This window comes from Anopheles darlingi, chromosome 3, assembly GCF_943734745.1.
Source record: "Anopheles darlingi chromosome 3, idAnoDarlMG_H_01, whole genome shotgun sequence".
Lineage (NCBI taxonomy): Eukaryota > Metazoa > Arthropoda > Insecta > Diptera > Culicidae > Anopheles > Anopheles darlingi.
The window spans coordinates 57,781,118-57,807,707 of record NC_064875.1 but is presented as its reverse complement, the minus strand read 5'-3'; the positions used below and the strand labels follow the sequence as shown (position 1 = coordinate 57,807,707).

The 26,590-nt window shown below is 49.7% G+C and overlaps 2 protein-coding genes across 8 annotated transcripts in view; one reads left to right on the top strand and one right to left on the bottom strand.

Annotated features, from left to right (window-relative positions):
- LOC125957600 (phosphatase and actin regulator 1) overlaps nt 1–26,590 on the bottom strand; it is a 118,002-nt gene that overhangs the window by 31,850 nt on the left and 59,562 nt on the right. The window contains exons 1-2 of one of the 7 annotated variants that reach the window (XM_049690430.1): nt 15,305–19,242; nt 13,671–14,782 (exon numbers count right to left, since the gene is read on the bottom strand). The exons of 5 other annotated variants lie outside the window; for them this stretch is intronic. In XM_049690430.1, the coding sequence (XP_049546387.1) occupies nt 13,671–14,076 (406 nt within the window). In that variant the 5' untranslated portion in view covers nt 14,077–14,782; nt 15,305–19,242. Of the gene's footprint in view, nt 1–13,670; nt 19,243–26,590 lie in introns of those variants that run through there. One more of the 7 variants, XM_049690429.1, reaches the window with a different exon arrangement.
- Nucleotides 22,302–22,786, top strand: LOC125957627 (venom serine protease inhibitor-like). Its single transcript, XM_049690471.1, has 2 exons — nt 22,302–22,392; nt 22,465–22,786. The coding sequence occupies exons 1-2, from the start codon at nt 22,320–22,322 to the stop codon at nt 22,650–22,652; spliced, it is 261 nt and encodes an 86-aa protein (XP_049546428.1). The 5' UTR covers nt 22,302–22,319; the 3' UTR covers nt 22,653–22,786.

The window sequence follows — 26,590 nt, the reverse complement described above, 5'->3', positions numbered from 1 at the left end:
TCCAAGAATCAGGAAGAAAAAGAAGAAGAAAAAGTAGCAAACAAGAAGCCACGGTTAATGAGAGAAGCACTACCACTACAAGCGTACGGGCAACGAACGAGGCAAAATGGTGGCAATCGAGGATCCAGACATCCGGCTTCAAAGTTCCACTTGAGAACCATTAGGTTTTGTAATGTCAATGTGTATGAGCCAACATGAGCGTGTGTGTGTGTTGAAGTGGATTGTGTAAGTTCAAACGATAGTCGCTGGCGACGGCAAAAACCACCAAGGTCGACACTTGGAGAAACCACAAGCCAAACCTCACCCGTCTTTGGAGTTTTTTTGGTACAAGAAGTGTACAAAAACTAAAGTTTTCCACCTCCTCCGGGGGTGTGGCGCCGCACCACCTGCAGACGGGGCCGATAGTTTCTGTCGAAGATGTTCTCGTTTGACAGTTTGGTGGGAACAAGTTTTTCCTCGTCAGCTTTTCACACTGTGACCGACCGACCAACGATGCCGCCGTAGCGGAAGAGTTTGCCGGCAATTCCGGGTATCTTGAATCGATCTGAACTTTGCCGGAGTTGCGACGGAATTCTTAGGCACACACACACACATACTATGCAAGAAGTGCCTCGGAGCGAGCGAGTAGATAATAGTAAAGTTTGAGCTTTCTATTGAATAATTTATTCCGCAAATTTTCGCAAAAAGCGAGACACCACCCCGTGTGGGGTGGGTGGTGGTTAAAAGAGTGTAAGTGAAAGAGGCGAAGGAAAAAAGGAAAACCGCGGTACGGTTGGCCTTATCAGCAGTTCAGCTAGCTAGAAGTACAAAAGTGAAAATGCAGCTCTATCTAAACGATGCCTAGTACGTTCACTATTCCGCACGTTCCCGTTAATCATTCCTCACGAATCTCGACCGTGGTCATGGACCTGCCTGCCTGCCTGCCTACCGGGGGGGGGCCATTATTTGCAAAGCAGAGACCAATTTATTCTGGCGCAAATTCCGGTGGCCTGTCTTGAAGTGTTCTTTGCAATGGCGCCGGCGTTTCACTTTAATGTTACCAATGGTCGCATCGCAAGGTCTGGGCAGCATATAGAGCGGAACATTTGGAATGTTACTTCATTTCGAGGATTTAGCAGCAGATCGGAGCAAACGAAGCGCGCTTGCGAGCACGAAAGGCTTGATCATTAATTCACAGCCACCACCATCACCATCACCACAATTCATCAACCCGGTGCCGAAGGTGCCGGCCGGATTATGTGGCCGACACAGGGCCCCAGACCTCGGGCCTTTTGTTGCGCCACCACTTTCACCCCACACTGGCCAATAAAACGCAATTTATGGCGGCACGATAGAGCGCCACGGGCACCAAGGAATTAACCCGAAAGGATGCTCTTGTGTTCGTCGAACCATTCCCCGTTTCGTGGGTCTAGATGAATGTTTCTCCGGTGGTTCTCTAGGAACGCTGCTTGTACTTTAGAAGAAGCAACAGAACGGGAGCGTGATTTGAGTGGCGCACGCGCCCATCACACTCCGAGAATAAAAAATGGTGGATATTTCTTAAAAAAAAATTGACGATCGAGATTTGGAGCCTTCAACAATTTATCACACCTCATTCATCATTCCCTGTGTGCCTCCCGCGGATGGGGATGCTGCTGCTGCTATCATCCTCCCCCCTTCGGTTTGCAGGCCCGTTATCACACAGCCCTCGCATTGTGTTTCGTATCTTTCGATCCGTGATTGGCACCAACACACGGCGGAGCGTTGGCGGCGAATCATAATTTACCCCCCCCAAACAAGCAGCAGACCAGCTGGAGTTGGTGTATACGTGGTTGACCGATTAAGTACCTAGGTCACGCGCGCGGCCCACCACAACATCCTTCTTTGTGGTCATTCCCGTCCCAGCCTGTGGCACCGATCGGAAAAGGGCAAGCAAGAAAAAAAACGAAGCGGACCCCATAATGGCCTTATTAATGATATAATAACGACCTTCCGCTCACTATGAACGCGGCGAAAACGTCGAAATTCCATCAAATCACGTTGCTACTGCTGCTGCCGGGGGTTAAATGTATGTGTGTGTGTTTGCTTTTATGTGTTGTATGCTCTCCAGATGCTGCTCATACACGCCCCGCCAAGGGGTTGCCACGCTGCTTGACGTACGTCGGTGGTAAAAGTTATAGTTTCGCGTCGCGTCTACCGGAATGTCCTCTCGATTGCGAGGGATGGTTAGAGTGCTCTCTCCGGTGTCCAAAAGCGACGCAGAGCGCAATCCCGAGCAAAGTAAGCAACCGAGCATCAAGCGCACAGCATCAAAGCCTCACCCAAGGTCACATCGAGGCGAGAGATTGCTACGTACAAAGTACGCAAGACACCCGCAGGTCCCGAGCACCGGTTCGGTGGTTCACTCTACACCTCCGCTATAAATACGATTTTGCTGCCACACTTTATTCGACACTTTGATTCCGCCCCTGACGACGCGTGAAAATATGTACCATTCCATTACACCCCGCGATCAGCCGCAGCAGCAGCAGCAGCAGCAGCAGCAGCAACAGCAAATTGCCAATTGCGCGCATACGCTCACGCTCTGGGACGCCTGTGACGATGTCACGAGATTGTCGAAATCGGTCCGCAAACGGATACATCCCCCGTCGTGGAATGTTCGCTGCATGAATCAACAACACGCTGCTGCTTTCGCGCATCCAGCTGTGCTCTGCTGCTCTTTTGGTTGCAATTCGAGGTGCCAAGGTGGGCAGACAACGTAATGGATGAGTCACGGAGTAGCAGCAGCAGCAACCGCCATCAGCAATCCCGCACCTGTCAATCGGGGCGAGGATGTTTGGACGCCAGACAAAAACCATTTCCAACACCGCCGACGACGACATCGACGGCGAGAGATAACAAATAAACAAATGGCACAAAATACGCGATGCCAGCAACCGGAGTGGCAATCGCTTAACGCAACGTCCCACCACCACCACACGAGCGTCACCAGACGGGCGTGCACGGTACTCAGCCAGTGAGCGAGACAATGACATTGAATTCCGTACAGTTAATTCGAACAAGAGATGGAGGAGAAAATGGACGGCGTCGCAGTGACGAGTGACGAATTTTAAAAATAAATCTGGGGGAGAGCCCCAGAACGCAGCATCGGATCTGACGGTGACGCTTGTGCGCAGAGTAGAGGCACACAAGCACAGGCGGAGCCACTCTGGCCACTATGTTCCTTTCCATAATGCCCCGCGGTCATCCCGCGTCATGACCGCGTGCGTTGCAGCGGGATGTCAAGTTTGAATTCCGAAGCTGTCATTGAAAAGGGGCGAGGAATTCGTCACAAAAAAGTTACACCATCTGCTGGGGTGGTGCTGGGGTGCTGGTGAGTGATGTTCTTGTTTGAGAAACATTCTTTTCGTTTTCCATCCGGTTCTAGAGCTGCAACTTATTTCGTAATGTAATTAACGGTGTCGAGACGAGCAGAAGAAGAAACGCATCAAGGTTTCAAGTATCCGTGAAACGTGACCCTTACTTCACAATAGCACGCACGCATGCACGCAACACAACACCTGGTGAGCTGCTGGCTGCTAATTGACGCAAGCAATTGCTTCCTGATGATCGTTACCATCAATCAGAAGGATTAACCAGCTACTTACTCTTCCGTGTTCTCTTCGCCAATTTCTCCATTCCCGGGGCAAGGGGTGGTCGTGCCACGAAGACATTCCATAACGCGTACACTAAAGCCTGACGACCTGTTTACGTCACGACCCCGCGTGTCGCTCCTCCATTCAGTCCCTGTGTCAGTCGTGAGCGATCGTGAGAGCCGCGAGGTGTTGCGAAGAGGTGTTCGATCGCTTCCTTTGTCCCTTGGGTTCTCCTCTCATCAATTCAACAACAAAAGAGAAACGAGACAACACACATACACACACACACACACCCATATCGATACTAATTCCATTTGTGTTCTGTCATTCGTTTAACGATCGTCGTTAGGAAGCGCGCGCCCAAGCGCACCTGCTGCTACTGCCGAATGTCATTTCGGAAAGGCAATTTCATGGCAACAAACAAGCAGCAGGACGACGGAGACAACGAGGCTGTGAAGCCCGGCTGATGCTCTCTCTCTCATCATTTATTCCCTCCGCTCGGCAGCACATTCATTCATGCAGCAAAAACAGCATTTGCTAATGTCATATTTCCAATAACCGTCATTTGTTGTCAGTTTGCATCGCGGAGAGGGGCGGAGCGGCTCCTTACGCCTTGGAAAAACCTTCCTATCCTCCGAAGAAGTCGCGTGAGGTTGGCGATATGATAATGTTGATTTTTGGGGGTTTTCCGCGAAACACGGTGGTCGGTTTTCTGTGCGGAGCGCACCATGGTTACTGAATAAATTCAATCACCCTCCAGTAAAGTGGGCAGCAACCCAAACTGTCACCGACCCACCCATCCGCGAGGCTTCCGAGAAATCGAAAACTCACGCTCGCTAAACATAAATATCTATTTATTGCCCATCGGCGGTCTCGCAGCCGGGGGGAGGGGGTGCGCTTCATGTCGTGTCATGAAAGGAAAAGAGCGAGAGAGAGCGTGGGGCACTCATCGACTTGGGTCCATTTTGAGTTTGTTGATAAAACAAAAGGACTCCCCCCGGAGTAGGTAGGCGGTAAAGGTTTGACATCCGAAAGTGAAACGGTTATTCGATACCGCGCGCAGGCCCCAGGAGTGTTTACGACTTGGACGGCTTGATGGATCTTTCTTGCGTTGGCCACCGGTTTGTCGCGCCTTGGTTACTGCACCGAGGGATTCTTTTTGCCTTGGTGGAATTTCTTTAGCGAACCGATTATCCACCAAAAATTGTACGACAAACGCATGAGAAAATTGTAGTTACGAGACATGCGCAACGAGGAACACACCTTTTCGGGGGTCCAAGCACCACGATCGCAACGCAACAACCTCCAAAAAATTCCAAGATATACGCCAACTGGATGGAGCGCGTTACTGTAGCGTTGGATTACATTCGATGGTACACGAGAGCCGTCTTCTTGTTATTCGGAGTACTCTATACGTACCCTGGCGGCCGCTCGTATGTTTCTGCTTCTCCTGGAACTTCATGGAATAGCACCACACGCACGCAGCTTCTGGCGCAAACGGTACACCACCACTGTATGCAAAACAGATCTGGCGTGTGCGCGCGCTCTATTCATGCTGAATATTCAAATCCAATAATGTATTACATATACATATGACTCAGGCAGCCAGCTGCTATTCCGCTTCGAGTCGAGTCGAGTATCCTCCTCTCTGTGCCAAGTGTCTGGATTGGCTGAAAAACCGATGATCTATGGGATCGGAGGCAGAACAGTAAGAAGTAGCTCGCGCACGGACTCCGCTACACCACCGCACACTCGCCGGTGTAACAACGGTACTTCTCACAACATTGAGCCCGGAAAGAACAGCATATGAGAGGTTTGGTTGCGCGGCGACGAGCCAGCCTTTTTTTCCCCCTTCCAGTTCTTTTCTATTTTGCAATCGCCAACCTACACTTCAAAACAACATAACTGTGCATCCTTGAATACGTACACACAACATACGTAGCAGGAGGATTGCTGACGGTCTGGGTAAACTACAGACCGAGAGCGTAATCCATACGCCATATCCCAATCATGCACGGGAACCATCCGGGCTCTCTTTGCATTCGACGCTCTTCGGTTCGAGTGTGTGTACTTGAAGGGCGAAAAGGGATAATAAGATGCGCTCCAGGTCCACCGTAAAGGGTTGCGCAGGAGTGGAGCTGTATAATAAAGGTACTCATTCCTAGGGCTAGGCACAAGCAACCAACCTAGGGATGTGTGTTTGTGACCCATGTTCATATAAAACTCTCGAGCTGGTTTTGCGTTTTTTTTTTTTCTATACCGGAGAAAGCCAAAAACCTTCGTGTGGAAATGGCTTCCCGGAAAGCGGACCTACAAAGGACCTCAACAGTGGATTAACTTTCTGTCGCTCGCTCGCCGGCGGATAGATAGTGCTCAAGGAACTCCGCAAGGAATTGCAGCAGCATCTTCTTTTCGACCTGCCGTTAAACCTGCCTCCAACGAAACGTAAACGGACAGATGCCCCTCCCTTCGCTGGTACCGCATTCCTGGCGAATATGTTCCGCAATTCAGAGGCCGTATGACATGGCTGGACGGACATTTCTGGCAAATGATTCCTGGTAAGTTACTCATATCGGCTCACACCGTTAGGAGGACTTGCATAGACCGATGGTTCCATTTCAATTAACCTTTTACTTCATCCCGTGAGAAACGTTTTCACATTAATAGCGTACCTTCCACTGTCTGACGTCACGACGAGGAGTTCTATCTGCAACAGCAGGAGCAGCAGCTCACAACGCCTGACGTCAACACTGGAGGTTATCCACCGAAAACTTACAATCGAAAGCCCTCGTGAGACTCGTAAAGCCGTGTGTTGGCGAACAAGAAGCTCGTGATTTGGCAGGGCTAACGGTTGAGTTTTCGGCCAGAGCCCGTAAGCCTTGTGCCTTGTAAGACACTGCTGCTGACGTCCACGCCGGAAAAAGTGCCCGAAGAGAAGCAAGCAAGGCCCCGTGGTCAATCGGTAACGGTTACAGCAAGTGCCGCAACCGGATGCAGAGGTTGAGGTTGCGGATCAGGTGAAGATACTTTTCTGAAACTCGCACTCCGTCTCTCCGTACGATAACGGTGCGGTGCGTGAACAGCAGAAGCTCTTTCTGCTTCTGCCCGATGGTCCAATTTGTTTCCCCCACGTGGCCTGGGCCTTGGTTAGACGGACCATCAGGACTGGTGGCTTTTTCCAGAAGCAAAAACGGAACACAATCCTCCGCTACAAAACTGCCGGGCAGCGGAGGCGTTTCCCGGCTTGAAGTTTTGGTCGACGGCCGGTCTGTCTGTCATGCCGTCATCTAGAGAGCTTAAGGAACGGCAACCACCAGCGCCATCCTCCGACGGGAGGTTAGCCATTTTGTTCATAAATGTTGCAAAAGGTCGCCATGTTTTGTTGGTTGTCTTGTTGTGATCCTTCATTCAGCTTCTGATCAGGACACGCATCATCATCCCACGCACGCTGTTGGACAAGGCGCGCGTGTGTTTGTGTTCGTGTTGTTGTGCAACGCATTTTCCATCCGGAAAGTTTCGAGGCTCGACGGCAGGTCCCAACACAAACCCAACACGGGCGCCTCGGCCTTGGCGGGTGGCCATAATGAACAGCATAAACGCGGCGCATAATGGAGACAAAATAACAACATAACTAATTCAACAACTGGTAACAACTAACTGAAAAGCGATCAAACAAGGGAACAACCAAAACACACGTGGAGGTGCGTAAATAGAGATTGATTTCCCGGTCGCTTTACGCTTCCTTCCCTTGTTTTGTTAACGCGTGTGTGTGTGTCGGTGAGACCTGCTTGCCACATGATTGATTGATTCCTTGATCGAGTGAATCCCTTCGTTACTTGGCTGTTCTCTGTTGATTAAGGGTAACCCCAGTATACAGACGCCCCAGCCCCAGACACAGACCCAGACCTTGAAGGAGCGATTCCCTTACCTCCATGTAATGCAATGTTCACTCCGCCTTCCATCTATTCGACCTTCCTCTACCAGGACCACTTTCATCGGCACGTTAATCAGGCTACGGCAATCGACGACGCTGGGGATCGCTTTCAATCAACTGTTGTGGGGACCGCGTCCTCCTGTTGGTGAGGTTGGTTTTTGGCGAAAAAAAAAATAAAATATGCCACGTCACGGCGCGTCACGGTCCACCTAGCTCGGTCCCGCTTCGTTGAAGGTTTGTCGATGTCGTGATCAATCAATTCCGATTAGGTCGCACATGGACCGAGGCCCTGAATGAATGTGCATTATTGGTGTGTCTGTGTCAGGTCTCCCAAAAAACGAGACAAGGATATTACTTTCGAAACGAAATGCAGCGATGTCACGAGCGCGAACCAGGTACCATGTTTCCAAAACGACATCCATAGCAGAATCATATCGATATCTCGATTACGATTCGATTACGACCGGACGCAACGGACTGGAGTCAATATCGAGAAAGAACCGTGCACCGAATGGAGCAAACAATGCATCTCCCATCCTAGATTTCAGCAACGGTACTATTACACGTAACCCAAAGGATCCAATTCCCCGACAGAAACACTATTTTCTCTCCCTCTCTCTCTTCTTCCTTTACCGCGATGCCAACTAGCAGCGAGTTTTCAGTAGCTTCCCTTTTTCTGCCAGATTTCAGAATAATTCCCGACTAAACTTCAACAAATGCAACTCAACTCAACAGCGCAAAGAGAGAGAGAGAGTTGAGACCGACCTAGGACCACTAGGACGCCATATCTATTCCCACGATCCGTGCATGGAAAACTCGGGAAATGATGAAAATTTATGCAAATAAATCTGCAGCAAAAGCTCACGGACAGTGCACCACCAACAGCAGATACCCTGGCGGAGTTTGGGAAACAACTTTTCCCTTGCCGCGAATATGATTTGCGCCAAAGCCCTTGCTAGCGCCAAAGTTGCTCGCTATCATTGTCCGGTGGCAACCCTTCTGCAGCAGCCGCAGCAGTAGGATATCGCATCCATCTTGCAAATTGTACGTAAATTACATTCATACTAGACATGGCTTCGGCTACTTCTCTGCTTCTGATTGGCCCTTTTTTGAATCCTAGCCCTGTACCGGTCGGTTTCAGCATCCTGTTTCGAGTGCTACCCCGTACTCAATGGAAGGCTGGAGCTCCAATAGCCTCAGCATAACCGAGAATTGACCGCTTGACCACAGGAGTATGCGCAGGGAGAAATGACAAAGAGAGGGAGGGAGAGCTTATGGAAGGATAAGAGAGTGATTGACAGCCGGGGCCAAAAAGGTGCTGGGCCCAAGGATACGCCATGACGCCGTGCGTCGCATTTTGATTGGCATCGGGCGGGTTCGAGCTCTCTTTCAACGCCATCAAAAAAGGACCTCCAGAAAAAAAGGGGGCTCCCGAAGTGTTGTTAACTTTCCGGATGAATTTGATTACGACCCGCATAAGGAGGTGGTGCTAGCTGTCTCTCCCCGGTTGGAATTCAATTTGTTTTTGATTGCGTCAATTAATGGAGTTCGTTACGTACGCGCCCGGCCTCTTTTCCCTTGCTAGCACACAAAAGTAGGATCTATTGGATGGAATTTGGAAGCCTGGCTTCCTTGGCTGGCTCTGGTCGATCACTAGACGATGAGTTCAGATTTAGCACCCACGGCACCCGTTCGCTAGGCCGGTATTGATTGAATGTGTAATCCGCGCCACTGTTCCAACGGTACACCCGGAGGCCGACGATACTCGGTATAAATGGAGGGCTGTAATCCATTTTCAGGGTCACAGTTGAGGTTTTCTTCTCTCCGCCCCCCGCCACGGGGCTCATGGGGCTTCGATTTCGCGTGTCTAGACCATATGCATCGTCGTGCTCCGTTCTGTACGGGACACATTCCGATCGTAAACGGTGTGAGTGCGCGCTTGTAGTATAGGGGGGTCCGAGAGGTATAGCGGATCACCTGGCCACATCGTGCCGTTGGGTGGGAAATTGATTTCTGTTTGATTTGTGGACCCCGGCCCGTGTTCCGTTCAGCACGCGCGTTTTATGGTTCCCCGGAGGCGACCTTCAGCCTAGCGCAGAGAAGGTTTGCTGCTGCAGCCTAACATTCGAATCGCTGCGAGCGCAACAAGCAAGTGAGTGAGTGAGCGCCACGTTAGATGATTCCATGATTTCAATTCCAATTCTCATTAGCGCTCGAAGGTCAGCGGTCTGTGGTCCACCGGTTGTGCGTGCAGTGTACTTCCGCTGATCGAAAAGGAATGGAAGCAAAAGGCCATAGTACACTCAACACGGCACTCTATACAGCCCAAAGCTGGATGTAATCGGTAATTAACACGCCAACACTGGTCCGCGATTGGAAAACCGAACGAACGCGATATGAACCCCGTCGTCTGTAATGGCCATTTTCACATCGGACCCGCACATCGGAATCCATGCCCATGTGCACTGTTGTTATTGTGAAGGCATGCGGATTTGAAGCATGCAGCAGCAGCAGCAGCAACAGAGCATAACGGTATCATGGCGAAACGTGATTAATGAGGGTAATATTCTGCAGAAATTGACGCTTGATGGATGCTTTCAGTTGATTACCTCCAGACCTGTTACACGGAGGGGGAAAGGTCTGGACGGGACGCGTTTCTGCGTCTGCCACGCGGATCGTAATGGCGCCCGGAGAGCAATAATTTGATAATCAATTTTCAATGGCCGCCAAATTCCAGCCACGATGATGCCAGCCGGGGCATCGTCGTCGTCGTCGTTCGCGGCGAAAGACATAAAACCTCAAAGAAGTAAACGGGTAATCAATGGCAGATGCCCACAAACACACACACAAAAGCCGACTGGCCTTCTGGTGACCTTCGGCTGGCACTAGAGACTCGCACTGAGTCCTCGCCGTGGTCGTCGGAAAATTGGAAATAACCTCAATCAACCCCCCTCCCGTGGATGACGACCGAAAGACCGATTTGCGATCCCAGTTTTGGAAAGGAGCCCCCGCAACGATAAGTATTTAATGATCAATCGGGGCTTTCCTCCGCGATCCGGCGCCGCCGGCGAAGGAAAAGGGGGAAGGAAAATTTCGACGACAGCGGCCTTCCGTCCCTTGTACTTGTAAGCCCCTTTTGCGGAGTTTCTTGGGCGCATAATCTTGTGGCCGGTGGCCCGCCAGGGGCGAGAAACAACCGATTTCGGGCAACAAATACCGAGGGGCCTGACGTCAATCGCACGGCATCGTCTTGGTGGTGCTACTGGCACCGCCCCGAAGGATGAGGATGATGGTAAAAGGTTGAAGGATCAGCAGCAGCAGCCGCCGGGTGCGTGTGCCTTGGTGTTCAAAAGATGGTTTCTTCTTTTTCTTCTTCTTCTGCAAAATGTCTGCGTCATCGCATGTCTCGTGGTGGTCTGGCTGTTGTGTCGTAGAGCTTATTATGTCTTATCTGTGTACCCATCCCCGAGAATTGGAAGGATCTTGCTCCCATGCTCGATTGTTCTTGAAGTGACTGTGTGTAATGCCAATCCACAGCCAATAAGGATCGATGAGGATAAACCGATTCGCCGGGCGCCCCCTTAAGCCATGAATATGCGTCATCGATTGGAAGAAGCTGCGCCCAATCATCGATTGCCTGCTCAAATTCGAATTGATATAGCAGATGCGCGATGCTTCTTGCTGGAAGGAAAACATTCAAATTATTATCTGGGATTGCGCTCTTGAGTGCCCAATTTCTAAAGGCCAACGAAAGTGACTAAAGCTTTCCACAGAAATTTCCTTTCCACTGCTCTTCAGCTCTTTACCGAGTGTAACGAGTTCTAGTGAATCTTTATGATAATTTAAATTCAGCTCTTTGGCCCACCAATACCAAGAATAACCAGAACCCCCCACCCTGCCTGTTCTAGCACCCCAAAAGATAGATAAACCACGAAGTATTTTCCCTTAGGAAATGTGGGGTTATTTTGCTCATTTGAAACCGAAAAAGCATAAAACTCTACGTTCGTCCTGCGGAAGATTATCCGTTTTGCTAGGTTTGATGGCGATGGCGTGCGGTCACGATTCAGGGACTCTCTTTCTCTCTCTCTCCCTTCCTCTGCTTGTGTCCACACATATCGTGATACACGGAAAATCTATGCTGCAAACAGTCATAAAATTGATTAATACGCTTCACTAACCCACTGGGTCGCTCCCCACTAGTCCCCCCTAGTTCTAGACCATTTGTCAAACAACGACGTAACCGCCGACGGAGACACTATACTCTTCATTCCGCATCATTCCGAAGGTACTAACACAGTAGTAGTTTGACTAGTTGAAAAGTGGGACCAAGTTTTTGGGCGAAATAAATTTCATGGGTCCATCCGTCAAAAGCAAAGGGGATGGGGAATCATCGGAGGAGCCGCCTGCTGCCGGATATAAGCCATATTTACGATCGTTGGCCAGGAAAAGATAAGCCACTCTCTGCCGCATCTACTCATAAAGTGGATAATATTTCAATCCAATGCAACTCCAGTGAACTCAACGTATTCCAGCAGCATTCCGGATGAATCCGGCGAACAGAGGAATCATTTCGCCTTTGCTGTTCCGTTTTCGTTGCGTGCATGGCCGAGGGAAAGAGAGGGGGTTTCGCCAATTACACAAACACTGGTTCGCCTCCTTTCTTGATGGAACTCCCATAAATCTTCCCACGCTCGGCCGAGCGTGTGTCATCAGTGGCCTTTTGCGCTGGTGTTCGTGGCAAACGCGGTAGTAAGAAAGCCCGAGAAAGTTGCAAACTGGACGGGAAATGGGTCCTCCTTCGAGAGGAGCCACGGGCAAGTGAGTTAGAGAAGACAAGGCCCTGGTGGCTCGTTGTTGTTGTTGCTGCTGATGGTTGGTTGGTTGGTTTCTCCGCAAAACCCACGGCCTAACGGTTTAGACACCACACTTATCCCCTCCTGTTCCTCCACCTTCAACCATCATTAGAACCCATCCCGTGCCTCAGAACAGCAGCCGCGGTGAACATGCCGCCTTGTTATTGAAATGCTGCTCCCTCTTTCTACCAAGGAAAATAAAGGGCGGACGAGGTGTCTTCTAGACAGACAGAGATGATTGCAGATTCTGGCCCTCCGCTTTTGGTTCATAGCTTTTTGCCTTTCTGCGTGCCCACCATCATTCGCTGCACACATCAAAGCTTTGCTTCTCTTTCCCTCGGCAGCCCGGCCAAGGAATGGCCTTCCATTATGTGTTGGGCGAGGTCGCCCCGGATAAGCGAGTATAGCTAGAGAGAAAGAGAGAAAGAGAGAGCACCACAAAGAAGAGAGACGAAAGAAACAGATATATTATACGTGGCTGGCGGTGTTGGATCTGACATCTTAAGATGTTCACTTTTTGCCCTTTTCTGCAGCAGCAGCATGCTTTCGTTCCATGCTGCTATGCTCTTTTCCGCACCGTTTTCCCTCCAGTGTTATGGGCGCGATGAGCCACCGCCCGATCGTTACATAACTTGACTTGACGTGGGCCTTTGGCTAAATGGCCTTGAGAACCAACCGGGAGAACCAGGAGGTCCAAGAGGATATAAAGCGCAACAAAAAAAGGGGACGCAAACTGGTCACTCCAAGCTGGTGCTGCCAAGGTTCTGGTTTGAGCCTTTTTTTTCAAAAAGGATCCGGAGACAAGAGAGAGAGAGAGAGAGCGAGCGAGAGAGAACGAGAATGCAGACACACGTGACATGGCATGTGGACAAGGCAAAGGCTCTCCTACAGGTGGCTCCCTCTGATCCTGGGCTGACCTTGAGCTTCCTTAGCCACGGCAAATTTATGCTATCAGGACACCGAGAGACACCAAGATGGGAAGGAAGGTAATCGATCTATGTCGTTCCCTTTACAAGTGTCGTCTTCGTTGGTTAGATAATTAATGCTTCACACATCTCACCCACTGGGTACGTTTTCCCCCCGCTTCGTCCCTTTCGGAACCACCGGGAATGCTGGTGGATGATGTTGATGTTTGCGAGCGAGATGAGCAATGGACAATGGTGAGCGAGATGAGGAGGATGATTATGATCCATCATAATAAGGGCGCACAAGGAAAATTCGCACGCCCAACACACACACACACTAATACATGGGTCCACTCTTTCTTACCCTTCATCGAGAGACGCTTGTAACCGGGCGGAAGGAAGGCAGCCGGCGGGGTGATGGGCGGTACAATGTCCCAACCGGGCGAGATGACTTCTCCCACCCCACCGAGTATACCGGTGGCCGCCGATGGACGATCGGTCGGGGTGGACGCGGTTGATGAAACCATTCCGGTGGTGGTACCCGGTGTTCCGGCACCACCACCACCACCTCCGCTGCCCGGTGTCGAGCCACCGCTGTTGCCGCCCCCCTGACCACCACCACCACCATTGTTGTTGTGGTTGTTGTTGCTGTTGCTGTTATTGTTGTTGTGGTTGTTATGTAACTCGAGGTTTTGCTTTTCGATACGTCGGCGCCGCCGAATGCTCGGGGCGAATGTCTTCATCGTGGCCAAAAACCCCACGCCACTCATCTTGCTCGCGCCACGGATGGACGGACAGACGGACGGCCCGATGCCGATGCGGTTTATGGTCTGAGATTTCGATCCGTTTACTGTTTTCTTTTCAACTCACATACACATATGAACACACACACGACACTGCAATCAAAGAGGTAAGGCTAAAGCCTTGACCCTGGCCAGCATCCTGGCAACAGTGACCACTGACATCAACGTCATCATCGTGACAAACACGACGTGCTATCGACAAGATTTACCTCACATTCCCATTCAGCGGCACTGTCATTTGAAGATAAATATAAATTAAAGATGACACACACGCACAACGTACGAGGCACTATATATATACGTTTGTATATGCTCTAAAATATCTCTATGCTCTCAAATATCGCAAACAACTCCGCGATTCCACGGCCACCAAACCAATGTACCTTCTCTCTAATTCAAACTTGATAACAAACGCATCATCAGCACCACGCACACACCACACAGGAGCAACGCAGCGATAGTGAGTGGTTTCGGGGTGGCCTTGGTATGTGCTGCTCGGTTGTGGCCTTCACAGTTGCCCGGGAAGCCCGGCACGCATTCCTCGCAGACAGGATGATCCGCAAGAATTTCGCACTACAAAGGGGTCGCGAGTAGTCGCGTTCAAACTAACTAGCTATGTAACATTGTGTGTTTACAGTTCGGTTAGACTAAACCGGTAACAATAGTGAACATTCTAAAAAAATATATATACGTTCTTATCTCTCTGCTCCCGCCCCGTTCACCTCTAACCTCTAGCGAGCAAAATAGTTTTTCTTTCTTTTCGCAGAAAGTTTTTGCACTTCTTCTGCACACCGAACGCACACACACACACGCACACAGACACGCGTGCAAAGTGTTGAGGATTAAGTAGTTAAAGCCTTCGTCGTCGCACATTCGTCGGTAATGGAGGTAATATGGGTATGCACGTGAGCATAAGCTGATCACGTGCTACGCAGGGAACCCGTACATGCTGCTGCTGCTGCTGACTGTGGCTGGCTTTGGATCCGAAACCGAAAGTCAGTTCTCGCTCACTGCCGAACAGTGAAATGTGATATGGAATGTGGAAGAGGGCGCCAGAAACGCGCACAAAACACCAGAACGGATAACTGATTCGTTTGAATTGTTCTTTATAACACAGATTTCAACCAACTGGCGTCCACTATTTTGCTCATAATCTCCATATTTTGAATGACATTTTGTGGGAAAGGATACCAACCACGAGGTACAATATCACTCGAAATTGTTTCGCGATTTCACGGCGTGTTTAATCGTAGTTTATGCAGAACGCGTGCAGCGTTTGCTGCTGCTGCTGCTACTGCCTCTTCGGTTGGCTGCTGCTGGTGTTGTGCAGCGGGAACAGAAAAACTCGAGACCGAACAGAACGGGATCCGGAAGGTGACTGAGACTACTGCCACTGCTGTCAACCAGCGGTAGCCAGCACTCGCCAAACAACACACCGTGCAGGACAAGGCAGCGAGTGCGTGTGTGTTGGTGGTGGTGGTTTAAGGAGTTCGTCGAATGAGATCGACATTCCGGCTGGTGGGGCAGGCGCGGCGGCGACGACAACGACGACGACGCAATCTTGGCGATTTTCGTCATCGATCTTCTCTAACGGCCAGCCGCTTTGCTTTGCTGTGTTTGTCCCGTGGTCCCGGGAAGACGACGAGCGGTTCACCGCACTCCGTACCGACGGGCGCGGAGAGAGTGCGAGAGAGAAAATGAGCGAACAAGAAAGGGGAAATCGCAATACGACGCTCTCGCCAAATCGGCTCACCATCGGAGCGGAACCGAAGAGTCTCTCTTCGTTCGTGAGAGGAGGAAAATGCTTTCGCTCATCCTGTGTTTGAGGGGGTGTTTCAGTACGTCATCAACCTTCTGGCAGCAACAGCTCGCGGTCGATATGCCGGCACTAGTGGTACTTTCACTCGCTAGACAAACATCAAGAAATGTTTACTTCTCCCGTTTGCTCTCATTCGCTCTCTCTCTTTTTCGCTCTCTCTCTTTTTCGCTCTCTCTATCTTGATCGTCTCTCTGGGAGGTTTCTTATGAGATTGAGTGATTTCGGTTGTGTGGAAATGAATTTGAAAATTGAGCTTCACCGGAAACACCGGGATTCTCGGCGGGCAAGAGGCTTGCGAGATGGAGGCGCCTGGTGACCGGTGGAAATGAATGGAGAAAAAAAGAAACAATTGAAACCCTCCCGGAAAACCGTTTTTAAAAACATCATCCACCACGACAGTGTCTCTGTAATGCACACGCTATGCATTAAAAATTTTGAGCCTTGAGTGGACAGCAATAAATAACTTGCACGAGTGCGTCATTCGTACAGCATTAACCCCTTGGTGGTGTGTCCGCTTCCAACATAAGCATACTCGACATATGCGAATGGTTTTTCATTTTCCTCCAAACCAAACGTTTGCATTAAAACGTGGGCAGGCAAATGGGACAGCCGTAGCGCTACATTTATCATTGTCTACACCAGCTCCTATAAATGGAGGCGCCTGGTGATGACACTTTTTCATCGCAAATTATTTCTCTACTCCACTCGTCCTCATCAACCATTTAGCATTATATAACCAAGACGTTTATCATGCGGGGTTGAGCAGCAACAATACGAACACAAGGGAGGAAGGAGTCTGTCTCTGCGTCCGCCATAAAGATGTTCTGGAAAGGTGGTTTATGATTGTGTATGCTCGATAAATGAATCCTTCCCTCAACACCTACCGCAAGGCAGTTAATTCCGAAACGGTAACAGGTATTTCGGAGAAATGGGATCGAAAATGCGTCTTTCATTGTGTTTGCTTGAGCCCCGATGAGCCGTAAGTTAGGACCGCTAGAGACTCCAGTCTCTCTGCAAGCCGAACGGTGGATGTGTATTAGTAGAGCGAATGCTTGCTTGCTTGCATGCTTTGCGTGGGAACTGTTGCAAACAGACCAATACTGGCACCACGGATACTGGCCAGAATCCTGGCGGTCTCAAGGCGCTACCAAGTAACCGTAAACTCAAACAGGGCGGCGGTTCTGAACTCCTTCCTACTTCTTAAACGGTGTTTGTTTATCCTTTGAAAGCCGACCCATAGGTTTGTGTTGGTGGTGATGTTCGTGGTTGTTACGTGGAAAACGCGCGAGCACGAGCAGGAGCGGATCAGATTCACGTGACCAGTGGGAGCAGCGACGATGGGACAACCGTCCAGGAGGTGAGTAAATATTTCATAGCTAATGAACCAGCAAATTAAATGGCGTTCGATGTCGCTGATGTTTTGTTAAATTCATCTTTAACCACATGTAAACATTTTTAAAACAGTTTTCCATTTTTATCATTCGTTTTCGGCACATACGATCCTTTGCGCTTCAAAGATCGTGTAAATCGATATAAAGGATACGGTCGAGGGGGACCGTCTTCGGTAACCTTCAATCCAGTTTCTTACAGGGCAAACTATACGTGACTTTGGCGACATTCTGGTATCGCGATTACGGGGCTACGTCTCGCGTTGGGTGTTTGCATAAGCCAGCGACCAAAAGGAACCGTATAATGCCTACACCATGTGGGCTTCTTCTTCGGTGGATTAAATTTAAAATTCAGTTCTTTCTATACAATAACTCAAATTGTTCGCGAATCGTTCGATGCAAGGAACGATCGGAACCTGTCTAAATCCTTGGCGAACATTGTGCAGCCCCCGGCACGTCCACGTCCACGTCGGATTCCATTTGGTACGGGAAACAAGAAACGCCGGGGAGTGACACAGCTTGCACAGGAGGACATTCAACCACAGTTCAATGAAGTGTCCGAGACATAAACCGCATGCTCGGTGAGTGCGAAAATAAACAGAGAGCCGTCCCCCGGCCGTCGAGAGAGAGAGAGACAGACCATAAACAGAGAGCAACGAGAGTATTGTATAAGCGCTCTCAGGTTACTCTTTTACCCAGGAACGGAACACTTTTCGCACACCTCAGGTGCTCTGGCGAATCTCTCTGGCCAATTTTTTGAGCTACTTTAAGCTACTAACAGCATGCTAGCTCTTTCGCGCCACGTACATCACATCAGCTGTGTGTTTACGTTCTGCCGAAACACCCTGTTCAGAAGGGAGGAAGAAGGGAAGGAACCAACGTTAGTGACGTTTGGATGAACCGCGAATACTAACGGAAATCAAAAAATCTAGTGACGTTCATTATTCCGAATTTGAAGTGAGTGTTCAATTGCGCGAGCGGCCACGCAGCGTAAATGAATGAACGGGATCAGCTCCGTGCCGTCCGTTTCGTTTCGCTGCGGTCCGCGTGAGTGATTCAATCATGCCGGCAAGAGCACATATGGTAGCGATGGCGCCGACACTGTTTATCGTCCTGGGTCGACTTGGTCTGAGGCGGTGTATCAAGCACAAACCATCGCCGTGATTCATGCTATAAATATTGATGCTGATGCCAGTCTGGAGGTGACGCGATGCGTGCGTTTACTCTTGTCCCAGGTACGATGATGGTGAAGATGATTCAATCCACCTGCGCCTTGACCTTGTCTTTCCTTTTGGCTTTGGGTTTCCTTTCCGCAGTCGTCGTGCCGCTCGCTGCTCCACCGTACACATCACCGAGAGGCATATTTACATACCAACATCCGGTCAGTCGGTCGGTTGGTCATGTTGAATCGTATTTTTGGCACCCTGCGAACCACTTGACTGCTGGGACTGCCAATCAAGCACGCAAAGCAAGCACGGTTCCGCACCGCTTCCATCTCGCGTACACTTCCGGCAAAGGAATTCGGCACCCAGTTGGCACTCGAAGCACGGAACACATAACATATGGATTGCACTTTTGACATTCTTAACCCGCCACCAACAATCGTGTTCAAACCTTCGTATAGAGTTGCATGACTATTAATTGACCTCCTTCTGCCACAGTAGAGTGTAAATTTCATTTGATCAGTTTTAATGTTAAACAAGAATATCTAGTTGGAAAGTATTTTCTCTTTTCTCTTTTCATAGTAAGAGAAGAAGTCGAAGAGAGAAGAGAGGAAGCATAAATGTTGAAAGGTCTGCAGAAGCAGAAGTAGGAAAACTATGAAAACAAACCAGACACAAGAGAGAAAGAGAGTTCGTGCAAAACGATCCACAAGCGTTGCGAGATGTTGCGATGCTTCGAGGAGATGTATAACGTCCGTTAAGTGATATCGAAACAGAATGCGTTCATACCTGTAAAGAGAATAGAAAAGAAAGAGAAAACGAAAATTAGACAACATTGACCGAAATTGAGTCGAAGCAACTAATATCCGGCAATTTATTAGCCACGTCACCTCAGAAGCGTTAGCTCCCGCTTTTGCGACCCCATTCAGGGGAAGGGGTTGGGGATGGTTGAGCAACAAACAAGATACTAGCTAATGAAGGCATTGCAATAACGAAGAGTGCACTTGCGCGGCAACCAATCCCGTTTACACACAACACACGAACGAAGCCGCCCGTATTCCGAGAATCTGTTCTGGCTCGTCTGATCATCTGTTTATCCAACTGCTGTAACGACAACGGGTATAGGAACTAACAGGCGTATCGGCAGACGAACCGAGCTCAATCTTCCAGAATTTCGCACCCAGGAACAAACCGGAGCCCCGTTATTCACCAAAATGAAGACGCAATCGGTACAGTTTGCCATCGCTTTGATCGTGCTGTGCCTGGTAATTGAAGTAAGTCGCGCACAAACGACACCCACAACCACAAAAACGACACCAGGTATGCCCCACGACGATGCATAGCGAAGACATTGACTTTTGATTATTCTTCGTTTTTTCTCTTTCTTTTATTTTCAAATAAAAAAAAATACCCAAAAAGTGTCGTGTTCCGGTGTGTACGAGGAACGGTACGAGTGTGGACCAATCTGTGGCGATAAGTCGTGCTCAGGAATGCGGGTAGCTAATGCGGCTAGTGCACGCTGCACGAAAATATGCGCTCCTGGCTGCTTCTGCAAGAGCGGTTACGTGCGTAACTCCATGAACACGTGCATTCTACCGGTGGCTTGTCTCACTTGAAGTGTCAAAAAGCTGGCCTCGGCTTACGTATATTTAATGTGTAATAAAATACGATCGATCGATATTGTATCTGATTCTGCGATTTGAAAACTTCCTCTAACCGTGTTTACTGCGCAAAAGTCGTACACTTCCGAATCAGACCGCTGGTTCAAGGAACTTTGGTAGACGCGGCATCGTTCTTTCTTTTTACTTTTGTCCCCATTCCCAAATTGTTTGAACAACTGTAGGCGACGGGTTCTACAACGTTGGCAATGACAAAAAAAACATGCTCTAATTTGCACATTCAAATTCTACTGTATATTACTTGCTTTCACACCACCAACCAGTGAGGTTCGCAGTACGACGATGCCACGTTACGATCGTTTGAGCCTTTTGCTTATCCTTCTATCCGTCGGATTGGTAAACATTGTCATCGCGATTGCTGGTAAGTTTTGCAGAATATAGGCATTCCGCCCACAAAGCAGACAAATACCGATACTACAATTCATATACGGACACGAAAACAGATGTCGATCAGCCGCCAGCCATGGATGCACCGGCCGAACCGACGAGTGCACCTCCGCCAGTGTGCTCGGCCCACTATGAACGGTACGATGATTGTGGCAATCCATGCGCCGAAAAAACGTGCGAGAACCTGCGGCGGATCGATCTGCACTGTAGCAAACAGTGTACCGCCGGTTGCTACTGCAAGATTGGGTATGTGCGCAAGGTGGCCGGTGGTGCATGCATCCCGATTATATCGTGCTTATCAAGCTCACTGTAAACACCTACGCACAGACAACACACCAGGCGACCAGCTAAGCGTGGACGAATGTGCGAATCGGAAAGACGAAATAAAACAATATTAGCGCAAACATAGACCACGACCAGGTTTTTGTTTTTCGATTTCCATTTCCTTGTTTTCACCATTTCATGCATCGTTGGGTCGGGCAGCTGGACATTAGCTGCCGAAGAGGGGTGGGATGGTGTTAGCCAAAGTTAGGGCACAGGTACGATGCGATGCACTTGTAGCCCTTGTTGCGCGCGTACCCCGGATCGCAGTAGCATCCTGAACCGCAGGATTTCACACAGTGCACGGAGGCATCATGCACATTGTTACAGAACCGATCGCCACACACTGGACCACAGTCGGTGTACTGCTCGTTCGGTCCCGGACAGATCGCACTGAGGATAGTACTGTTCGCTGATGAAATGAAAGGAATCGAATCGAATCGAATCGCGGTTGTTAGGAAACGTGCTCAAAAGCTGTTTAATTACCTTGGGATCGAGTACTTTGTCCAGTAGTCAACGACCAGCAGCACAGCCCCCAGACCAGAGCTAGCACGAAAAGCAGCTTTCCCGAATGAAGCGCCATGTTGTGGGGACAAATATTTTGGCTGTACTGTACAGCAGAGGAAACTGGCAACGTTTTACACTTGTTTTTCGGAGGTGGAGGTGCGAAAGTGGACCAATTTTGAAGCGATTTCGCTCACGTTTTCAAGTAACTGTCTGTCGATCAGTTGAATAAACACGGGCAAAACGCTGCATCATGCCACCGTGTATCAAGCTTGGGCCACGTGCAATCGAAAGCAATACAGGCCAAGGCACAGATAAGTTTGGAAACTCGAAAAGCTGCCTAACCGTATGCGGTACGATTATTTGATGCAGCAACCTTTTTTTCCTTGTCGCATGTCGCACTAGACTCTGTCGAACTTCAACTTTAGTTGAGCATGATTTGGAGTCTTGCTGGGTAAGCGATCAAGGTACATCTTTACGATTTTACCATTAACGCTGCTCTGCGCAGAAGAGCTAGTACGTGGCCCCGGATTTCACGGTTCCGGCAACCCAACGCAGCCGATCGGACCGAGGCAACAGCTGAGTAAATTCAGTTATCCTTGAAACCAGGGGGGGTTCAGTTTCAACATCTTATACCAATTGCACGATACGTATTCTAGCCGCCCTAACAATGGAAGAATTTTGAACAAAGCAGTGCAAAAAAAAAGAAACGTTTTCCAATTGATATCGCGAATCTGCCGCATGGTGCCGCGGGGCCATTGAACGGCTAGAAGTACTTGGTATCCTACCTTGCCACGTACCTCGTGGAAGATCCGCCCGTTCGGGCACATGCGGCCCCCCTGTTTGCACAAGTGAGCCGCAGCTGCTCGAACCGGATCTAAATATCGGCGGATTTGGCAACGGGCGAACCATTCTCACTCGTACGATTGAACCGAAAACCACACCAGCCATGAGAGCGGTACTGAGCTTCTTTGTCCTGCTGGCAACCATCTACACCGTCTTTGTGTCGGTCAATGCCATCTGTAAGTAATTGAACGCCACGTAATAACCACGGTATGCTTTGGTATATGCATGTTTTTTTTTTTCATCTACAGCCTGCAAGTATGGTGAGGAGTACAAGTGCATCAACAAGCTCTGTGAGACAACGTGCGCCAACAAAAACAACACGGAGCCTTGCAACCTACCCTGCACACCCGGATGTTACTGCTCCAAAAAATACGCGCGCATTTCGTACGATCGCTGCAAGCCCGACTTCTACTGTGAATACAAGGATGGTGTATAAAGGGCGTGCTGCTGATGCCGTCGTGATCGTCATAAACGCAACAACGAAAGGGGGCCAATTCTAATTCATGAAATCAATCAATAAAACCCGTCAGGTGACACGCCGAAGGTGTGATCGTGGCCGACGGATTGCAACATGAGATTCTGAATTGAAGAGAACGGAAATATGGAAATATTTCCACCGAAAAGAATGGCAAAAATGTTTCCCAAATTGTCTTCATTTTACCTTCATTCAACCTCCGCTCCGGGCACACGGATCGACGAGAACAAAGATTATCGAGCGAATGGCAAAGCGAATGGGTGCAAATCGATTCGATAAACGAGATAAACCATTCTATCTATTCCCCCATTTTTCATAGCCAAAAACAACACGTTTGCTTATTCTGATTGGCATACAAAAAAAAAAAACAAATATACCAACGACGACGTGCACGACGACGACGACGACGAGTACGACGAGGAATACAAATCACTCTCGGCACGCTAGCAGCTTGCACAACGAAACCGAATGAATCTACAATCGAAATTCCGGAAAACGCATCCACAGCCTCGTGTCAACCGTTTGTCAACCAATCAATCAGCAGCAGGAGCAGAACAAAAACCAAAAGGGGTCAATCGTGAGAGCCAAACAAACAATTTATCTGCGGGGAAAAGCAATAGAATTGCTGGCGGGCGAAAGGAAACAGGAGGCAGATGGCCATCACTGGCCTGCCCTGAGCCGCAGTGAGTGGAGTCTAACATACACGGACACTGCCGCACGGAAACCGACATCATTTCCTGTGTGGTGGCTAGCCCAGACCTCAAAGCTTTTCCGGTGCCGATGGTCCGGACCGGTGGAACTGGGTTTGATCGGGGCAGCAGAAGAAGAAAGATTAATGATGCCAGTCGATGCACGATGCCGCCGCTCCCAATCAGCTTGGCAAGCGCGATCCGATGAAAGCTATTGCAAGCGATATGACCAACGCTACACTCCACTTCAAGCCACCTCTCCTTTACCGGCTATGGCACAAAGCTTGACAGATGTGCAGACTAGCGAGGGAGAGAGAGTTGACGAGATTGATTTACTTTGTATCGCGCGGGGTTCATTCCAAGCGAAAACATGTGGTTTTATGCGCGAATCTCTATCGCGGGTCCAGCTACGTACACGTTCGGAATCTTATCGTGTCTCTGCTGCTGCTCCTTCTTCTTCCTCTTCCATCACGCGCGCCTTCTTGGTGCTCACCTTTGAAACAAGCACAACCCATGATGTATCCCATCATTGGAGCAGAGTATGATTGACCAGCGATAGTCACGAGGCCGGTTGTTTGTAGTGGAGTCCTCTGCGTTTCCGCTAGCAACCGATAGACGTCGCCTCCGTCGGGACCGCCGGGCTAATGCTGCTGGGCGTTAAAACGGCTGCTGGTACGCCAAGGATGATATCACATTAAACGACCGAAATCCGTCGGTCGAATCGTGGGGTAGGGGGTTAAAATTACGCGACGCAAAACCACAACCGTGTGAAGGTGAAGGAGAAGCAGCAGCCCAGTATGGTGTTGCTCCTTTGTCGTCGTCGTTCGTTAGCTTAGGCCGTCCGTTGCTACTGCTGCTGCTGCCGCTGTCCTCCTTGTCCTCTTTTTCTTCCTTCTTCTTCTTCTCCTGCTTCTGTGCTTCCTGTTCGTTGTGATGATAAGCGATGATGGGATGGAGTATCCGAAAGGTGGTTGCCCACGAATGGTGTCGTTGGAGCAGAACACTTCGCACGGTGATAACTCTCATCTCTCCACAAACATCCACACACTCTCCGGTTCGCGCGGCCAGCCAGTCCAGACGCTCTGCTCTGCTACTGGTAGCGTATCACTAGCCTTCTCGATGTGCTGTTGCTGCTGCTGCTTCGGTGGTACCGAGGCGGTGGTGCGAATAACTCGTTGAATGGTGTTCGAAGTGATAAGCTCATGTTTCTAACGCACTTCAAACCCCGATTCGTCGTAATGTACACACTTTCGATGGCCTTTAAATCTTGATGATATGTTAGATCGCGATCACACTGGCCACTGACTGACTTCGTCTGCTGAGTGCACACTAGTGGCACTGACCGATCGTATTAATCATCATGTTCTCTCACTCCAGAATGAACGTAAACACAACGGCAAATCGTACCGATTGCATTCTGAAGGCAATCCGAGAGAGTTTCGTGCATCAAATCCACACTTTACGAAAAGGAATCGCCGTGGAAGACGCTACGATGGGGCATAAAACTGGGCGCAATTACTTTCGCGAGAGTTTGCATTTCTATGCTTCTATTCTGGGACAGAAGAAAACAGCGCGCGCGAACGGAGCACATGTTGTCTCTGGAGCGTGTCAACACAAGCAGCAGTAATAATGGAGCAGCACACGGAACGGAAAACACACACACAAAAGCTTCTTCATCATCATCACACGGGTCACCCTGCCTGCCGCCTGCCTCAGTTTTCTTCCTCACTTCCTGACTGGCAGCGACAGTGGTGCATCGAATGGTGGTGGATGCACTTTGCGTTACGTTCACATGCTGATGATAATGATGAGAAGGACGAAGACACTCCCATTTGCAGGAGAACACAGAGAGATGATGAGATGATGCTGTTCTCGATGCTGGTGGTGATGGACACTTTTGTTTCTGTTTCCGATTGTTTGACGGAATCCTTGCACCGTCACGACGCGCGTTTCGACGAGTTGATTTCTGTTGTCACTGCCACGTTGCGACACATACACACACACGCACTAACTAACTGCCACACAATCTTCTGTACACACACGCTCTCTCTCTCTGGGGGTGGGGTCTGGTTTAATGAAAAAGGAACAACCATGACGATACACTCACACGCACAAAAGAGGATAGTCGGCGGCTAGAAAGTCCATTAGTGCGCTGCTCAGGCAGGGAAATCAGACAGTTTGGTGCCCCATTTTTCACTTATTTCTCCATCGCTTTCGGAGCTAGGAGTACCGAGAACGCACCAAGCAAGGCAACGCGGAACAGAACATGCGAACAGTTCCTAGGGTTTGTTGAATGACGACAGAGAGAGGAGGCAGACATGCATAGCACTCCCCTTATAGGGGTAAGTGGTGGTATCGGGGCCCTATTTTCCTCCAGCACAAACCGGGCACAAGTCATCCTTTGGCATCGCGTCCTCCTCCGCTATGGCGAGGCCTCCATTTTTGTGATTTATGTAGCTTTTACGGTGCACTGCTCTCCCCGGGGGGGGGGGGGGCGCTAGCAATTGTTGGTGTTCCTCTGTGTGTGTGCGTGCGTGCGCGCGTGAGTTTGTTCCTTATTTTTTTGTTTTTAAGAATACTTTCGCACCCCACCCGAGGGGGGCCCTCCTAGCAGTAGTGTGCGTATACAACATCGCGTGTTCGTAAAAAGGGTGCAAGCATATTCATAACGCTAACAATTATCTATTGTTAGCAGAGGAGAGAGGGGATACGAGAGAAAATGGAGATGGGGAGGTAGGCTGGTTCTGTTGCGCGTGCAGAGTCGCTCTCGGTGGACGTGACGTACGGAAAACAAAGGGAAAACACAACCGAGACCGAGACTTTGCATTCGGCGCGGATGGCGTGCTCAACCTAAATTGAAAATCCCCTGACGGGTACTGCACGGGATATGGATGCCTGTTGTTAGGCCTTTCCACCTTTCAGCACCAGGTTGTCGTAGCCAGCGATCCTGTTCCGGAGTTCAACGACGGATGGAAAGAGGAAATGCTTCTCTAGCTAGCTTTCTTTGAATAAATCGGTCATTTCATTTCATTTTCTCGCAGATCCCGGTCCACAAAACATGTATTTTCCGTTTTAACTTGCTTGCCGGCTGCTTTACTAGGTGACTCCTCGCCCATCGGGGAACATCATCACACTTGCCTTGATTGAATTTTGCCATAAAGCGGACACTCGAACTCGATTCAAAGGCGTCAATTCCGCCTTTGGCTTCAG